Source organism: Siphateles boraxobius, unplaced genomic scaffold (genome assembly GCF_051911475.1).
Source record: "Siphateles boraxobius isolate OS27281-9 unplaced genomic scaffold, OSU_SipBor_1 31, whole genome shotgun sequence".
In the NCBI taxonomy this organism is placed as follows: Eukaryota; Metazoa; Chordata; class Actinopteri; order Cypriniformes; family Leuciscidae; genus Siphateles; species Siphateles boraxobius.
This window is the reverse complement of record NW_027508931.1, coordinates 16218646-16238247: the sequence shown is the minus strand read 5'-3', so window position 1 is coordinate 16238247 and position 19602 is coordinate 16218646. Positions and strand designations below refer to the sequence as shown.

The window sequence follows — 19602 nt, the reverse complement described above, 5'->3', positions numbered from 1 at the left end:
CCTAAATCAACACTGGATCAAAAACACACGACAAGATGTTAGAAGCTGTCTCTTGTGCAAATAGGTGGTGAGCACGTTTTCGAGATTTTTCTTGCTGGGATTGGTAGACAATCAATTAGTGGGGATTCTCTGAGTTGTGTGGGAGGTAAATCTTGGTCATTTTGGTCATCCATTAGAGCTCTTGATGATTCATCTCACATCTGAAATGTGTAATAGCTATATTTTAGATTACCGTTACACTCTGAAGTATTGAAATGCTTGTCAAGGTAGAAGTGCTCTCTCGCTCTTGAAAGCAAAGTGCTTATGTAATCGTTGCTGCAATAATAAAAAGTGCCAAGAAACAGACATTTAATTAGTCAGAAATCGACTGGGAATATCGACAGCGGATTGAATGCTGCATTCTGACTGCAAACGTCTTCACTTTAAGTGATTTCGAGCCTATTACACCTCAGGGACCTCCATCATCCTCTTTCATCTGGATGTGGTCACCTTCTCTACGAGTCCTGGATCAAACCCAGACTGATACAACAGAATCTTTCAAACTCCAGTTGAGCCAAGACTTTTATTATTAATCACCTCATAGCTATCTTGTGATATTTTCAATGCACCATGTTCCCAAAGCTTCTTACATAAACAGTCCATGATGTCACCCAATAGTCTATTTTCTACTTCTGAAGTATATAAAAACACTTCAAATAGAGGGTTCTCTTGGTGGTCTGGGAGTGTTTGCTCAGGTCAAAGTGAATCAGATGTAGTCGGCACTGACAACATCAGAACTAGTCAACAGTGTAGTGAGAGCAGTTAGAGAGCATCTACAAGCAGAGAACAGACTGAATTATTTATCTGAGGAAAGAAGATACAGATGGAGTCTCATGCTGCTCAAACATAGATGAAGAAAGGAGAGAATGCTTTAGCAACCACATAGCAACGCCTTGGCAACCACCCACTACATTCTAGAGTTTTGCATGAGCAAAAAAAACATAAATATAAGTGTTCTTTCATCATACAGATTGTGCTGATATTTAACAAAGCTATAATTATCTCACAATCATGTATAAAATTCTACTTTACATGATGGGTTAAAGTCATCTTAAAATCAAAATGGACAATTCTTATGACGGTTAAATTCATGTGCCCTTGTAATCTTTAATCAAAATAAATTCCCCTCCCTCGTTCAGCGACATCTCTCTCTTCTCTGATGTGTTTACTGGCGTCAGTTCGGGACAACCTGTCACTCACATGAGATCCACCAATAGCAAACAACAACCAACCAATCAATACCACATGGACAAAATCAAGTCCCGCCCTACACTAGTTCTTGTTTGCGAAGTCGTTTCACGCGGATATATGTCACAATAGGGGAGAAAAATCTATCGCAACTTCCGGACTTTAACATCAGCCTTTAACCATCATGCATATCTTCTTGTGGTTTAAAAAATGAACTTCCTCTTTATACTTTGTTGTTCTAAACACACAAAAATAGGTCACTGATATCCTCTTGCTGCTCTGCTTATTCAGCTGTAAAACATGATGTATTATTTACTCCGTTCCTGAAAACTTTCCTGCTTTACAAGCAGAACCTGAATTATCATATGCAAGCGTTATTGTAGATGAAACCCTGAGCTCATCACAACAGCTGCGGCTCCACCCACTAATTCACATGAATACAAAGGGTATGACAACACTGTGTTCTTATTTGTACAGGGATTTTATTTAGGAGGTGGTTTTAGTGTAACAATTGGGCCTTTGTTGCTTCTCATTTTTGAAATCAAACTCAGGTGAGGTGACAGCAGCTGCATATCAGAGGTGGAAAGTCCAGGTTCAGAAAGTAAAAGTCCTCCTCAATAGTTTGTTCCTTGACTTTCAGAGAGTTTTGTTTATAAGGTTTATTTAAAGAGTCAATATCAAACATGAGATAAAAAAACTAGTTAAGAACTTAAAACATCCTTCACAGTCCAGAAAGAGCATTTACTGGACCAGAACTGCAAAAACACCTCGTTCTAAACTTCCACAACTTTCTGACATCAAAATGAATGCACTTGAATACTTGACCATCCAAAAGGCCTGTACAGTATTAAAATAAAATAGTACAAAACTATGACTCTAGTTGGTCTGATCAGAATATGCGTCATTCTGAAGTACAGCTGAAAAGTTTGGGGTCGGTAAGATTTTTTAATGTCTCTAAAAGAAGCATCTTATGTTTAATAAGGCTACATTTATTTGAGCGAAAATACAGAAAAACAGAAATATTGTCCAATAACAAACAATTTCCAATAACTTTCCTATTTGTATATATTTTAAAACATAATTTATTCCTGTGATGGTAAAGCTGACAGAAAACTCCAGTCTTCAGTGTCACATGATCCTTCAGAAATCATTCTAATATGCTGATTTGCTGCTGAAGAAACATTTCTTATTATTATCAATGTTGAAAACAGTTGTGATGCTTCATATAGGTTTTGTTTTTCAGGATTCTTTGATGAATAGAAAGTTCAAAAGTACAGTATTTATTTGAAAAACTAATCTTTTTCAAATGTATTTTTTGTCACTTTTGATCAATTGAATGCATCTTTGCTGAATTAGAATTATTAATTTCTTTCAAACTGACCCCAAACTTTAGATGTAATCTTCTTAATTACTTAGATCTTTCTAAAAGCACATCTTTATGGACACGCATAGTGATCTAATAAGTGTTTCCTTTGTTTTGTATGGACACGTGTGTGCGAGTGTGTATTGTACCTTCTTTCTGTGGAGTGGCGGCTTCAGCGTCAATGCCCTCTTTCTCTGCGTTGCAGCGGTAGCCCTTCTTCTTGAGCAGGTTGCAGATGAGAATTCCCAGCAGGCCCATCACACAGAAAATGGGCACTAGTGCAAACACAGCATACTCTGCGCTCTTCTCCTCGGGATTTTGAACGTTGGTGGAGTTAGCACCTCTCTCTCCAGACCTGCTCGGGGTGCTCCTAACAACGTTACGTCTGCGCCGGCTGTATGGCTCTGTACATTGAACACATTATCTTATTAATTACTAATAAGACAGATGATTCTACCTCTGAATTCTGATTGGATAAGCATATTGTACTATAATAAAGTCATTCCTATTTTTAAACTAAATGGCATAAATAATATAATACATTAAATTTAAACTCTATATATATATACAGTTTAAATTGTATTATATGTATTATATTATATGTTTTATATTATTTATGCTATTTATTTTAAAAATAAGAATGACTTTATTACAGTCATGAGAATCAAATAAGATTTACTATTAAGGATAATGGTAATTATTTATATATTTTTCATTCATTCAAATTTATGGAGCTCCACACGACATGCGGCCACGAATCAAGAATCAATTCCCTCGTTTCACTAAGAGGCCGTTTACAAAACACTTTTTATCAACTAAAAATGGAAAACACGATTTTGGGGGCCTGAAAACGCAAACTTTTGAAACAATACCTTTATCGTCTCCATGTAAACAACAAAAAAGACAATTTGTGAAAACGGTGACATCATGCGCATACATATTGCGTGTTCAGCTATACTATGTGTGAAATTTACAAAGTGACATCGCCAACCACAGGCCTGGCAAAGCATTTTTATTCATTCGTTTTTGCAATTCCATGTTAATGGGAATCATTTTGTTGTTGTGGTTGTCTGTACATGCAAAGGAAAAACATTTCTGTTTTTAGTACATCGTTGTTGTGTAAACGTACTCTAAATTGTGTATGTATATATATATATATATATATATATTGTGACAACAAATTAAGAATTCATTCCCTCGTTTTTTGAATTCATTCCCCCAATTTAGTAAATCATGGCCATGTTGTAATAATTTGTTCTCTTGTTTCGGTTAATTGAAAACACCAAGGTAACTAATTAGTACAACATGGCCACGATTTAATAAAACGAGGGAACAAATTAGTAAGTCATGAAAATGAATTTTAATTTGTGGACACGATTAAACTAAAACGAGAGAACAAATTCTTAATTAACTAAATCGGGGGAAGGAATTCATAAAACGTAAATTTAAGTTGTCTAAAAGTTTAAATTTTGATTCGCGTTTGAAGAACTTAAACAATGAACCATAAACTGCTTATAGCTAGCCTAATGCTCCACATTACTTCGCAGAAGAACTGTTTCTGATTTTAATACTATTCAATCCAAAAATGTATTGAACATTTTTCTTCTTTGCACTTTTTTATTGTGAAATGATTAAACGTTGATGTATGAAAAGCTAAACACTTACTCCTGACGCAGGTGTGGAGGGTGGAGGACTTCCGTTTAGCAGCAGGGTGAAACCTGAAAAATATTTCAGTTAATAAATACACCCACTCTACACTTTCCCTTTAATTCAGTTTTGGGAACATTGTGAGCCTATAAAAACACATCTGCTAGGACACCAAAGTGATGCAATGATGAAGACGATGACTGGAATCAGAAGGACAAAAGAATAATAAAAGAATAATTTTTTTTTGTTCTTTACCCGGGAAGGCATCCTCCACACACGGCGTCAGAGTGTGAGGTCGGTGCGGTGGTGATCCAGCGGTTGAGTCCACTGCAGGAGATATGTGGGCGGCACGGCTCAGGGTCACGGTTATCAGAGAAGGTGCCGGCTGGGCAAGTCCGGCACAATCCGGCCTGACCAGGACCCTCAACTTCCCCACAAACCTTAAAGAAACAAATAAACATCACTCAGATGATATAATCACTAATTGTGTGAAAGAACAAACTGTTATGTCTCTCACAGAGTGGTGTCGAATTAGAGAAGATTAATAAATCAAGCTTTCTTTTTGAAAATACAAATATGTATATGAATTTTCAAAAAAAGCTTAATTTATTAATCTTCTGTAATGGTATAATATATATATATATATATGCATTTCTAAGTAACACGGTTCCATTAGTTAAGGTGGGTTAATGCATTAATATTACTCAACAATGAGCAATACATTAGTCACAGTATTTATTCATCTTTGTTAAAATTTGTTAATGAAAATGCAACTATGTTAGTTTATGTTAGTTCAGGTTCATTAACTAATGTTAACAGATAGAACTTTTGGTTTTAATCACGTATTAGCAAATGTTGAGATTAAAAGATTAGTAAATGCTTTAGACATATTTTTCATGGTTAGTTCATGTCAACTGATGTAGTTAACTAATTTTAACAAATGAAACCTTATTGTAAAGTGTTACCCATTTTGAATATGAAAATATTGTTTAAATATAATAAGTTTTATATAATTTATGCTGCTTTGACATTATTAATAAAATAATAATAACTGTACTGCAGTACTGAGAATCTTAAGAATAATTGTAAGTATTTAAACAACTGAATAAATAAACACAAGTAAAATGTTTCATGGATAAGTTATTTGGAAATGTGCTTGTCATGAAAATAACACAGCACAATGCAAATAATGTCAAAATATACTTATGCAAACTATTTTGCATAAGGACATATTTTCATGAGATTTACCCACAAAACATTTTAGGTTCTGTGGTCAGAGGACATACTGGGACAGGGACAGTTTGTGTATTTGTTTGTGAGTTTTGAGTGTGTGTGTGTGTGGGCTGGTAAACCCTACGTTATGTGGACAAAATGACCCCACAAAGATGTCAATATCTGAAATCCTTGTCCTTGTTGAGGCATTTTTTGGTCCCCATGAGGAAAACAGCTTATGAATCATATGCGCGTGTGTGTGTGTGTGTGTGTGTGCTTTGGAGTTATCTCTCACCGTGGTGGGCTCTTGCCCGGCTGGACAGAGTGGACACACACACCCGTCCTCCCACCGACACTGTGCCGCTAATGTCCCCCATAACTCCAGCAGCTACAGAGAGACACAAACGAGAACAATCCGTGTTAAAAACACACAAACCTACCTGTGAGAATCAAACCAGAACTAACTGAATATGAGTATTACAAAGCAGGTAAAATACAGGATTAGTAAAGTGTAGTTTGAGGCAAGACACTACAGGTGAATAGAGTAAATATTAACAGATATCACCATACTTTCATCAGTTGATTAATCACAGGACCTACTGTGTATGTTTTGTAATACACGTGTAAATATGCAAATAAGCTGATTAAATAAACAAAAATTTGCATACATTTCCAGAACATAAATTTGAACATTAGCCAAATCCCCCCCAAACAACTAATTTGTTGACATATTAGTTAAAGGTTTCTACAGGGAGGGTTATCTCTTTTAATTACAGTCAACAACCAGAAAGAAAAAAAAGTGACACTTAAATGTGTATGTAGGATGTTTTCTTTCCACTAGAAAACATGTTATGGAAGCGAAATAGTCCAAATTCGCAAAATTGACCAGTGCATGAAAAACACTGGGTTTGCCAGTGTTGACTTGTTTTGTTGTAGTATAGTATAGTGTGTAGCCATTTATAGTATACTGTAGTACAGAATGGGATGTTCTTTATTGGCTACATTGCAGGTTCTCTGTGCAGTGAAGGAAGGAACCTCACTGTAATAGCCCTCATTCATCACTGTCAACTTAAGCACATTGCAGCTGTAGTAAACAACACACACACACACACACACACACACACACACACACACACACACACACACACACACACACACACACACACACACACACACACACACACACACACACACACACACACACACACACACACACACACACAGCGTCACATTAATGAGCATACTTACAATCAGACAGACAGGGGCAGAGCAGTAAAGGTGGTTCTTCATCTTCTTCAAAATATTCTTCTATATTCATGTAATCTGAAAAAAAAACACATGACAAGAACTCAATGACACACGCAGAAAATATAACATCATCAGCGTCAGCAAAAACCACCAAAACCTCACGATGCGGGGACAGGTAAACAGCACTTAGGCTCTCTTGTGGTGGACACATAATGGGTTTGTATGCGTACAGAAGTGATCTATAAGCTAAAGCGGGATATAAATAGTCAGCTAAACTAAAGCAGGCCTGTGGTTTGGGGCAGCACTGCTTTTCTTGGCCTATTTTTGGATCAAATATGCTCAGTCAGGCAATAAACTACTTACTGGATCTATTGGAGCAAAAGAGAAAAAAATATTCTCTGATGAGAAGGTCATGTAGACGCACTGTGTATATCATCACTGTTTTTAGATCACTCAAAAAGCCTAAACTCTCATACAAACATCAAGATCTAGACCAGACCATGACATGCCAGCGGTGGTTCTCAGACCCTCCTCTCCTTAAATGACATTAACTGGAAATCAATTGGAAACTTTAGCTGAAGTCCCTTGCATCTCTGTTTCAAAGAAAAAAAACAATAATCTCTCATGTCTTCTCTAAAGTTTAAAAAGAGATCTCAACAAGTGCTCGAGACCAAGCTGTTCTCCACATTCATTCATATATGTACTGTAAGAAAAAAAGGCACTGGTTATTTCCTTGCAGAACATTATTAATTTATTAAGGTTATGGACATTTAACTTAACCCTGAAACACAACACAATGCATAATTCAAAATATGTGTAAAAGATCTGTGAAAAATCAATACGGAAAATTCCTTTCATATTAACAGAGTACATTGTGCCCTGCTTTTTACAAACGGTGCAAAGACATTCAAAACAAGACAAATTTACATGAAAAGCTAAATTGTTCAAGATAAGACATTCTTTTCTACTAATTTTTTGTAAAGAAAAGCAACCCCCCCCCCAAAAAAAAACAATAAAATAAGAATAAAAAAATATAAAATAAAAATATACTAAATTTCTATATAATTTAACTTATTTAAACTTTATGAAAAATGTAAACAACCATTTAAACATCCAGTTATAAAGCAGATGCAAAAAAGATAAATAAATAAAAGCACAATTTCTAACATAACCAAAGACATGTGCAGCCTTGATCTTGTTGCCATGACAACAAACACTGAGTGACAGATACACTTACCCCAGGGTGTCTCTGTGCTCTGTTGCCCTGGTAACAGCTGAGGATGCTCTGCTCACTATGACGCCTGCTCACTGTCCCACTGTACCTGTCTGCATAAGGCTGTCATTCCTTATACTGCCACTCAAAACCACGGCTCCTCCCACCACCCGGAAGAGGCCCCGCCTCCGTTACACAATCCTCCAATCACATGAGTTTACTGATGATTTGCACATTGTGGTGGAGAGGTTTTTTTCTAAGTAAAAGTTTTCTAAACCCAAGTGAAGAATATAAAACATAAATGAATAAAAACAACATAACTGAGCTTAGACAGTTAGACAGTCCGTCTGCAAGCTTTGACATTTTGGTGCATTCTGGTCTGTGCTGCCACTGATTTTTCCAGATGAATGCTGCAAATGTTCAATACTGATTTATACACTAACGGTGAAAATTATTATGCAAAGAAGGCCACAACACTCCTATCAACCAATCAGGTTTTAGTAATAGGGAAAAGGATACAACCGAACTGAATTGAATCCACACTGAACTAACTTGAGCTAAATAATAATATTATTGTCTTTTTAGAGCTATATTAAAGCAGAATTTGAATTTGTTTTATATTTGATTAAAGACAGGATAGGTGATTTGTTCCAGAAACATATTTTGTTATGTTGGATGAAAGTCTCTTCACATTCTGATAGCAATCACTAATTTAAGTGGTCTATATATATATATACACTGTATATCGTCTGTGGAAGGTGTAGGACCATACAATTTTCATCCAATCATTGCATTCGGATTGGACGCCATTAATTACGCCATTAATACTGTGATTTGGAAGAGATGGAAACCTGTGACGTTATACACTGAGCAGTTCGTGACTCAAATTTATTTGTTCCAATAAATACATTTTCACTAAATTACCTCAATTTCTTTCCCATTAAGAAAGGAAAATATTAATTCAGTGTTGGATCAAAGTAGCTTTTTCAGGAAAGGAAAAGTCAATTGGCATCCGGAATCATAATATATGTTTGGAGAACCAAGAAAAGTAGTCTCATCCACATCCGGTGGGGAAAGCTTAAATCAAGACAAGTTAAACTTATACTTCTAAAAAAATCCCCAATGTTTCAATTCAAAGTGCAAATGAATGAATGAATGAATGCAACAAACAAATAAGTTTACAATTTTGGAAACAAGCATTCAGTCGCCCTTCTTGATGACAGGGCTGTCTGGGAGAAATGTTCAAAGAATGAACGTACCCCCACCTCTTCCTCCGCCCCGGCCGCCCACCCACAAACCACCACACAGAAATGGCTTTCCTTCACATTTCAAGATCAGCTGCCAGTCAGACGTGCCTCGTGTCTGCTTAAATTTAGCTCTTTCATTAAAAAGCAATAAAGTCCCAGCGAACAGTAATTACAGTTCTTGCAGCTCTATCTCCATACTGTCCGGTTACCCGTTCCGTGGCTTTGGAAGCTCATGAAAAACGGCATAACGTAAATAAAACAACAACAAATATAACAATCACCTAGAATTATCCATTTTAGGATCTGTCGTCTTACAAATTGGAAACGGTGAAGAAGTTGCCCTGGATTGACTTTTGAAAGCGTGGTATTTTGCAGCTCAAGTCCTGCCAGCATGTAGCTTCAGGATCTAGACCGGAATCAAGCCATAATACAAGACAAAGCGAGAGTCCCAGTATAAGATTATAGGGATTTATTCTACAGCCAAACCTTCAGACTAGAAACCAAAGTCTAGCCATCGCTTGATTGACATATTCTTGTTAAGCTTTCAGAAGTATCAATTAGCTACAACAGAATAAATAGAGACATCATTTTTGCTGACTAATAACCTCAACCACAAAAGGAACATACCACATTTATCTAATATCAACCAAGATATGAATCAGTCATGATGCTGCTGATCACACTACAGTACTGTAGGTCTCAAGAGAAAAGTGGGACAGTTTTGTTTGACTTACTAAAACTCTAGAGTCTCAGCCGAGCTTTTAGATATCTTTAACTATACAATAAAACTAGATACTATGTACTATGTTCTTATGCAAGATGTTCTGAGTGTTTTTTAGTGAGTTGCTAGGTTATTTACTTGCCCAAGTCAAACAAGCTCACCTTCAAATCTAGATATGGCTTTTGTCCCTCCTTCAATGTAAGTCTATGGGATTTTTTTCAATTGTTTTATCATCCACCAAGTTATAATTAGGCTGAAAAAACGATTCTAACTTGAGCGCCACGTTTTAGAACGCTGTGTCATGCGTGAGATGCTAAAAAAAAGTGAGCGCAATGGTTATAAACGTCCGTCTATCACGTTTACATAGACAAACATGGGAAAAGTAGCGCGTTGGAATGGAAAAACTTGTTCTGTGTGAACGGCCCCTCAGAAATCACTACCCTTTTAAACAAACTGCACAAATTGAGGTATCATTCGTGTCTGTAGGATACATTTTAATATTTAAAGGAATAGTTTAAAAAGATAAAAACAATTCTGTCATCATTTACTCACCCTCATGTTGGTTTAACCATGTATTATTTCCTTTCTTTTGCAGAACACAAAAGATGACATTTGAAAAATCTAGGACACCACTGACTCAATAAATGGCCAATAAATGCTGAGAAAAAAATATCTTCTTTTGTGTTCAATGGAAGAAAAGTCATAGGCCTACAGGTTTAAAATGACAAGATGGTGAGTAAATGATGACAATTTTCATTTCTTTTTTTGAAATATGCCCTTATGTACACCTTTTGTAAAAGGATCTGTAAAAGTTTTTAATGTTTTTGAAAGAAGCCCCTTATGGAAAAAAAATGTAACATTGTGATGTAAAACAGTAGCCTAATATAAGCAACTGTTTTCTATTTGAACATTTTTTAATATATTCCTGTAATGGGAAAGCTGAATTTTAATTTAATGCTTCCTTACTGAGTAATAGTATTAATAACTTAAAAAAATCTTAGTGATGTATTAGCAACAGTAATACTGACACACGCTTTAGGAAACATCATCACTAATAAAAATATAAACATTTATATGATATACAGTGATGTGAATAAGTTAGGACACCCATGCTGAAGTTGCCTAAAAAGAGGAATAAAAAATAATCTTTTGGAAATTGATCTTAATGCCTTAATTAGAAAAATGAGGAAAAATCCAATATTTAAGGAAACCAATTTTCTTTGTGTATGAATAATGTATCATAAATAAATAAATGTTCTTCCTTAAAATAGAGGGTGCATAAGTCAGGACACCCCTATGTTAAATTCCCATAGAGGCAGGCAGATTTGTATTTTTAAAGGCCAGTTATTTCATGGATCCAGGATAATATGCATCCTGATAAAGTTCCCTTGGCCTTTGTAATTAAAATATCCCCACATCATCACACACCCTTCACCATACCTAGAGATTGGCATGGGGTACTTTCCATAAGATCATCTTTCAATGCAAATCAAACCAGCTATTAGGCTAACTGAAATAAAACCATGCCAATCTCTAGATATGGTGAAGGGTGTGTGATGATGTGGGGATATTTTAATTCCAAAGGCCAAGGGAACTTTATCAGAATGCATAGTATCCTGGATCCATGAAATAACTGGCCTTAAAGGGGTCATGAACTGGCTTTTTAAAAAAAATGATATTGTTGTCTGAGGTCAACTTATGACGTTCGCTTGGTTTTTACATTCAAAAACATCAAAATGAATAAGTAATAGGCTATTTTCTACCCTAGTTTTGAGCCTAGCTCAAAAACGTTCGGTTTTTATGGGCGTCTCGCATTGAAGACTTGGAAGTAAACGCCCACTGCTGTGAGTGGATAACAGTTGTGCATAATAATGAGTTTCAACTCACTCGTCAGTGCACGTGGGGGAAATTGTTTTGAAAACTTCCAATGTTGTAAAATGGCAACCGGAATGATTCGCCCATACATGTTCGACCCAGAGTCCGATCCCGAATCGCAGGACAATGAACCAACAACACCTCAAATACAACGGATACTTCAGCCTGTGACAGCGTGGTAAGTTATTGTTAATTGTTTATGCTACTTCAAATGTAGGCTATCTTTAATGTTTTTATAGAAATTTTACTCACATAAGTGTGTTGCACCATTCCTGTCGGATCCAATGTAGAAGGCACAGCACCGTTTTTCAATCTTAATCGGTCTGCAAATCCTGTCTCGACCTGTGTCTTGTTTACAAAACAGTCCTCGGCGAAATGAAGCGAACAAACGGACAATGTTTTATCCACATCAGCTGGAACCTCATTAAAAATAAATTTTAACCATGCATTCCTATTGGAATCCAGAGGAAGCTTATGCAGCGACTGTCTTCTTCCACAACCAGGCACTGCACAATATTTAGTAAACGGCATGTTTACTGCTCGGTAGCTCGATCCGGTTTGTCATCACGAGGTAGGCCTATGTTATTTAGCTATGCCTGTAATGCGCGAATCGATGGGCGGGGCTAAACCGGCCGTGTTGAAGTAGGCGTTGATCTTCTTCTGCGGGGGTGATGTTTTATCCTCTTTGACGTCATAGTTCCCCAGTTTGAAAAACGAGTCGTTTGCTGAGCCTGGTGTCAATAAAAGCATTTATTGGACTAACAAGGACGTTTTCAGTTCTGAAACTTACAGGATATTCTTATAATATAGTGACCTCTTAGATGTCAAAAGCTCAAGGAAAATTTGATTTCTCAGTTCATCACCCCTTTAAAAAATAAAAATCTGCCTGGCTCTATGGAAATTTAACATAGGGGTGTCCTGACTTATGCACCCTGTATTTTAAGGAAGAACATTTATTTATTTATGATACATTATTCATTCACAAAGAAAATTGGTGTCTTTAAAGGTTGGATTTATCCTCATTTTTTTAATTAAAGCATTAAGATCAATTTCCAAAAGATGATTTTTTATTCCTCTTTTTAGGCAACTTTAGCATGGGTGTCCTAACTTATTCACATCACTGTAATTCAAAGCCACGTGAGCTTGTCTTGTAACTGCTGTCAGAAAGTTTCGGTGTTGCTGACATGTGCCATACAACCACGTGTCACTTCCTGTTCGCACTCTGAAAGATCAACACGCTTGTCTTTCTTCAAATACCCACCAGCCTGATGATGCTGACAAATATAGCCTAAGATTTTAATAGCCAGACACTTTCCATTTTCCTATCTTCATTTTCAATCCCTCCCTTTCTCTATTCCTTCAAATGAACTGACCACCGTTTGCTTTCAGCTCCTAACAGCATGTTATGTAGTATGGCCTGCATGTTTCAAGATACGTGCCAACCATGTGCTGCGGCCAGTAACCACAACAATCCCTCTGTCACCAGGGGTGAGGAACGTTATGCAACAAGAGGGACACCATCACGCCGAATAAAAACCACTTCAGACAACGGGATGAAAAGGGAGTTTCTGCTCATAAAGCTGTTTTGGGCTTCATTTTATGTTGCTCATGAACATCTAGAGCTATGATATACTGCAGGGAAAAGCAAGGGATTATAATCCAAGTACATTATTCTACTGTGGTTTTCATGCTGAATCGTGAAGCTATACAACACTGAAGCTATAAGGGAGCCATTCATTGGTTGAATCCGCTGGGAAACTGTAAACACTGTGACGCTATCAAAACATCACTGTTTGTTTGAGGATCTCGATCTGCAAACACCGGAAAAATTTGGACAGGACTATCTGTTCGTCAGACCAATGGAAGACATAATTTTTTTTCTGGAAACCTGTATGAAAACAGTCATTGTTTTTGTAATTTCATTTGGTGGTGCTGGTGCCATATACATAGCGCTATTGGCAAAATGTATTCTTTTGTGTCCCTGTGCAGTGAAAACATGAAAACAATACAATTAGATTCCCCGCAAACGGCGGATATTGTTTTAACATAAAATGTTAAAGTAAAATGTTTTTGAACCTGCAGAATAAGCATCATGGGGCGGAACTGTTTGTCAAAAACTAGTAAGAATGATTTAACAATTACTAATAGCTTTTAAACAGTGTTAAAGAGATTGCAGTGGTAAAAGAAGTGTTTTGTTGCTTGTTTTGAACAGGTCTCCTGTTCTTGTTGTGGACCGTTTGCTGTTAAAAGACGAGGTCACTGATGCACAAACATAATTATGGGCCATGTGCATCATTCTACTGTGGTTTCTACTGAGAAAAACAGAGGAAAACCAATTATTCTCTGAGATGAAACATCTACCTGTTCAAAATAAGGCCCTTGATGTCATACCTAAATAACAGTTGCCAACATTCATTCTGGACAAATACCTACAAAATGGCTATTATCTGCTCCAATGCACACGATATTTGACTATTCATAACCGCTATAGATAGCATCACGATAGCTGATTTCACCATTAAATACATGGTTATGTCATAGGTATTAGATTGTGTCTATATTTAGCTTTGTTTGTTGTTTACTCAGTGTTGGGAGGGCTACAATTTTGATTTTTGACAGTGAAGCTACCCACATAAACATCAACTTAAGGGCCAATAAGAATATGTTGGCGAAGTTATGCAATGAATGTAAAATGCAGCACAGGGACTCGAACAAATTGAAAAGTACTGGAAAAGTACAATGCATGTACTTCTACTATCGTTTACTGTAGTAAACACAAGCTGGTGGCACCAGTGTTGATACTGATAATGTAAATTGACACAGTGAGAAAGAACGTCATCAGTGTAGGATTCCACTCATTTGATTGACAGGCTTACATCCCTACTTGTAAGGGACTTTGGAACAGACTCAATGTCTATTTGCATATTATCACAGCTTTCAGACAGCATTTCACTATCTATAATAGAAAAAGAGAAGGAAATCGTTTAATATTCCTCCTTCAAGGAAACTTAAAAAAAAAAAAGAAACAAGGAAGAAGTAAACCGTAAGATGCTTGACTAGGAAAACACCACTAACATAGCTAAGATCATTCTGGCAAATAAATATTGATGAAATCCATATGTTAATTGATTCACATTGTTAACAACCGAGATTCTTACAGCTTGATCTGGAAAAAAAGAGAGAGATAACTGTATAACTGTACAAAGCAAGTAACCAAACCCTTGTGAAAATGAAGTAATCTAACTTCTTTTTCACAAGGGTTTGGCTGTTTGCATTGTCAAAAATAAAAGTCCACTTGAGTGTAGGCTACTTAAAGAGGTTCATTATTGTTTAACAGTAAAAAGTGCACTTTGTAACAATAAAATATAATTAGAAAAATTAGAAATGTCAGGTTAAGTACCTTTTAAATAATGTTTGTGCTTAAAAGTGCACTTATTTCGATGTAAAGCACATGTACATGATTTTAATTTTAACTGTAGTAAATTACACAAGTACATAACACAAGTTTCAAGAGAAATTGCATTGCATTTTATTTTACCATAAATGTTTGTCAGAACATTCGACAGTACACTTCAACCATATTTCAAATACAATAGAAGCAGTGATAAAATTACATACACCTATACAGTATGTATTTAATTCCTACTTAAGTAAGTCAAAAAGCTCTAAATTTCAACTAATTGCATTTAATTTTCATTTAATAGCAAATACCATGCAATTAAGTGTCCGAAAACATTCAGTACATTTTTTCAAGTACTATTGTTTTCCTAATCTTTTTAAAAGATTTTATCAACTCTTTTTTGTGCTTAGTTTTAATTATCTTTCACAAGGAAAAGCCTGCTGGAAAACAAGAAGAAAAAGGAGAAACCTGAAGGGAGATAAGCTCATTTCACCAGTTTTGAAATTAAATAGCAGGGAAACACTTCCTTAATGAAAGTGTGGAACAAATCCTGTTCCTAAAGGGGGAATTCCACCTCAGCAGTCCTGTAAAACAGGAACGTTAAATGCACCCATATGCCAGAGAAGACACTATTCTTATGGAATAATATATTTACATATTATATTCGTTAACAAAAGAAGCACATGTGCAGTGTGTCTTAGTTAACTCTTCCAATGATGCCAAATGTCTAGAATAAGGAAGGTCACAACCCTTGCCTTAAGATGGGTCAGTCACCAAACTCTGCTGGCTGCGTCTTGTTCTCTGAATCTGTAATTAGCCTCTGCTGCAGGAATGTCACATTACCCACGCTGCCCAGTGCTAATTAATGGATGCCGGCCTTTCGGAGGGTGCAGGCCAGGGTCATGTGGCCCAGCATCGGATGGAGGGGGTACTTCCATTCACATGTCCGCCTGTGCCCTATAATGACACCCTGAAAAGGTCCAAATGTGTCCCCGGCACTAAGTGCTGTATCATCACATCCTGAATAGCAACACTTTCCTTTTGTGTTAGTCTTTCTGGCCACAGCTAGTGTAAAAGCTAACATTCCTGTAGCTCAACATGGTGCGAGTGATGCCAAGATCCTAGGTTTAATTTCCCAGTTAACACACATGCTAAAAAATACACCTTAAACATCTCTAGGTGTGCATCACAGCATGTGCTAGTTATGACTGATTAATGAAAGTATTGTTCTTTTAAAAGTCAAACATTTTTAATGAATGGGTTGAACTGGTTCACATAACCAGTCTAAATGATTCATTAATGAATCTGACAGAATCGGTAAGAGTTCTTGAGTCACAACCCTCTGGCCTGACTCATTGAATCTAGAATGATTTGTTCACAAATCAGACTGAATCACTAAGAGCAGATCTCAAATCAGCATCCCACTGACAAACTGAACCAAAAATTATTCATTCACACAAGTCAGACTGGGAGCTTCTACTCAAATTGATTCTTCCTTGTTTCCTTGTTCCACCATCTTCCAGCCTGTCAGCCGGAAACCGATCATACTCAGCCATCTTGAAGGTCATCTCAATTCTCTAAAGCCCCGTTCACACCGCCAGCGACACGCAGCGACAAAGCGACATGATCCCATTCATTTCAATGGAGCGCTGGCGACATCCGGCGACACAAGCGACATTGACCGTTGGCGACAGAATGTGGGCGTGTCAAGCGACAAGAGACAAGCGACAAAAGTTGAGAAATTTCAACTTTATGCAAATGTGAAGCGATTTTCGCGAGCGACAACCAACAGGAAAGAAGCCTTTCAGTGGAGCTCACGTCACCGTATCGAGTGCAGGCAAGACAGAAGAGTTCGAGGACGATTTCACTGTTTTATATTATTTGACTGTAACCACATATATGGATATACTAAAATGATGCATGGAAAAGAAGCTGTCGACAGTCTCAGTGAGTTTAATTCATACATTTATAGTTCGAGTAGTGTAGTTTTATGATGCAAGTTTAGCACTGCTGCAGTTCATTTTACAGTTTCCCCTGCATTATGTTTTCTATTAGGGACAAGAAAATCGATTAGGTGTCAAATTCGAATGACGTTTTAGTAATTTATGACAGTATGAGTGAGTTTAATCTGTTGATTGATCGATCGTTAATCTAGTAAATTATTTAATCTACTGAACACTGCTGTGGTAATATAAAAACACTCTCCCAGTATATAACAGCATATACTGTTTCTTTTGAGCCTAATTCATAGTCAAATTAAAATTGTATAGTTGTATATATCACTTGTGATGGTATTTTGTATAGATATGGCCAGACGTGCAGTCTACCAATAACATTAGAGCGACAGCACTACAAACGCCCACAAGCGACTTCACAGTACAGAGCCTAGCGACATACAGCGACAAAGTCACTGGCGGTCTGAACGGGGCTTAACTGTACAGTGAGGAAGTGAGGAATAGGGGTGGAGCTAAGAGGAAATGAGGAAACACAAATAAGAAATGAGAAGCACCCACTGAATCGCTCAAGCAGTTCTTAAGCCAACAACTCACTGACTCATTGTGCCAAGAATGATTCATTCACAAATCCGACTGAATGATTCTGAGCAGTGCTGCGTTTAATTCCACTTTTAGACAGACTACACTCGCAAACGTCCCTTAACATCCCCTGGGGGAATCTCCGCTTCCATTTTGAAGTGAGTTCAACTTTGTCTATTGGGCGAGTGAAGTTTACTTGGACAGACCCTTGACCCTCGATTTTGACTGAGGGAGCGAGTTTACTCAATATCATTCAGGCAGATCCATAGACCACAATGCAACACGACTAGGGTTGTAACGGTATAGCGGTATGGCGGTTTATCGCGATATTGACTTGTACGATTATCATATCCTGAACATTTGCTTATCCACGGTTTTGGAAAAAAAATTAAAGCAGATCTCAAATGCGCATATGCAACTTATTTCCACTTGACTACTCCACCTATACATGTGCACTGGAGAAAATGTCTGAGACTGAGGCTGCGAATTCTTCGAAAAAAAAGTTAAAATCTGCAGTGTGGGAATACTTTGGGTATCCGAAAAACGAACGTGGGTTTTTCCTTGAAGATTGATATCCAGTTGTGTCCAGAAATGTGGACGAAGAGTGGCTGCAAAATGAGGAAATATGTCAAATATGTTCTCCCATATTCGCGAACACCTTCCCTCCCTGCAGATAAAGTTCCATTTATAACTTAAGTCCATATTATTTACGTGTTGCTGAGGGAATTTACAATATAACGCAGATGTCACGTAAAATGCGCGATTTGATAGATGGATGAATAAATCTAAAATATAGCTGTGCAATAAATAAAATCGCTATATGAGTGTGTCTATTAAACAGCGCAAAAAACTGTAAATCTATATTCTGCTTGTTCAGCGTGTCTGTGTGAATGAGCAGCACCGTTTCACCTAGTATATACTCAAGTATATGTGGGACGTTCATGGTGTTTAAAGCATCTGCGTCTCACTCACTATATAAGGACGTGAACACATGAACATATCCAGAGCTGCTCTGAGAGAACTAAATAAGCATTTCATAATTTTGTTGAAAATAATCATTGTCAAATACACTCTGACTGAAACTCAAAGGAGTTTAGTACAACCTGTCAAAATAAAAATTATCTTAAATAATAATTAATAAATTAAGAATTTTATTAATTCAATTGATCAAACATGTTTGTTCAAATGGGAGATCTGCAGCTTTATTTTTTCTTTCTTATTTTTTCAAAAGGTAGATTAAAAAAGTTTGTTTTAATAAACCATTTGTTTTAATAAACCATATGTTCAACCAAAAAACCCTATCAGTTTTCATTAATTTAAGGTTCATTGCAGCTGATAATAATAATCATTGTTTAATACCGTAAACCGTGAAACCGTGATATTTTCTGAGACTATTATCATACCGTGAAAATCTCATACCGTTACAACCCTAAACACGACTGGGACATCAAAGCAGATCACGCAGGTCAGAGGTCACTCTTCCACCAGAACTAGACTCGTGCACGGCCGTTACCAGAAGCCAGTGATTATAGTTTATACATTTATAAATATGGATATTTTTCTTACAAAATGGCATCACTTCACTTCAGAAGGCCTGTATTAACCCTATTGAGCCGTATGGATTACTTTTATGATGGATGCACTTTTTTGCGCTTTTGGGCCATTATAAAGCTTGGAAGAGCCAGGATATTTTTTTAATATAACTCCAATTGTGTTTGGCTGAAAGAATAAAGTATACACCTAGGATGGCTTGAGGGTGAGCAAATTATGGGATAATTTTTTGAGTGAACGAACCTTTTAATTTACCCCCATCCCACACAAATCTACTGTATGATATACACAGTTTCACCCCCGGTTTCACAGACAATACTTAAGCTTAGTCCCAGACTAAAACTCATGTTTGAGCTGGTTTAAC

General features: G+C 36.8%; 1 protein-coding gene and 1 long non-coding RNA gene across 3 annotated transcripts in view; one reads left to right on the top strand and one right to left on the bottom strand.

The window, feature by feature from the left end:
* The window catches only part of LOC143696964 (uncharacterized), a 466435-nt gene that overhangs the window by 41480 nt on the left and 405353 nt on the right, over positions 1–19602 (top strand). The window lies entirely within an intron of this gene.
* relt (RELT TNF receptor) overlaps positions 1–19602 on the bottom strand; it is a 35613-nt gene that overhangs the window by 11897 nt on the left and 4114 nt on the right. Inside the window, exons 1-6 of one of the 2 annotated variants that reach the window (XM_077193890.1) lie at positions 7935–8013; positions 6698–6772; positions 5745–5837; positions 4493–4677; positions 4256–4308; positions 2740–2994 (exon numbers count right to left, since the gene is read on the bottom strand). In XM_077193890.1, the coding sequence (XP_077050005.1) occupies positions 2740–2994; positions 4256–4308; positions 4493–4677; positions 5745–5837; positions 6698–6739 (628 nt within the window). In that variant the 5' untranslated portion in view covers positions 6740–6772; positions 7935–8013. Of the gene's footprint in view, positions 1–2739; positions 2995–4255; positions 4309–4492; positions 4678–5744; positions 5838–6697; positions 6773–7934; positions 8014–19602 lie in introns of those variants that run through there. The other variant, XM_077193889.1, reaches the window with a different exon arrangement.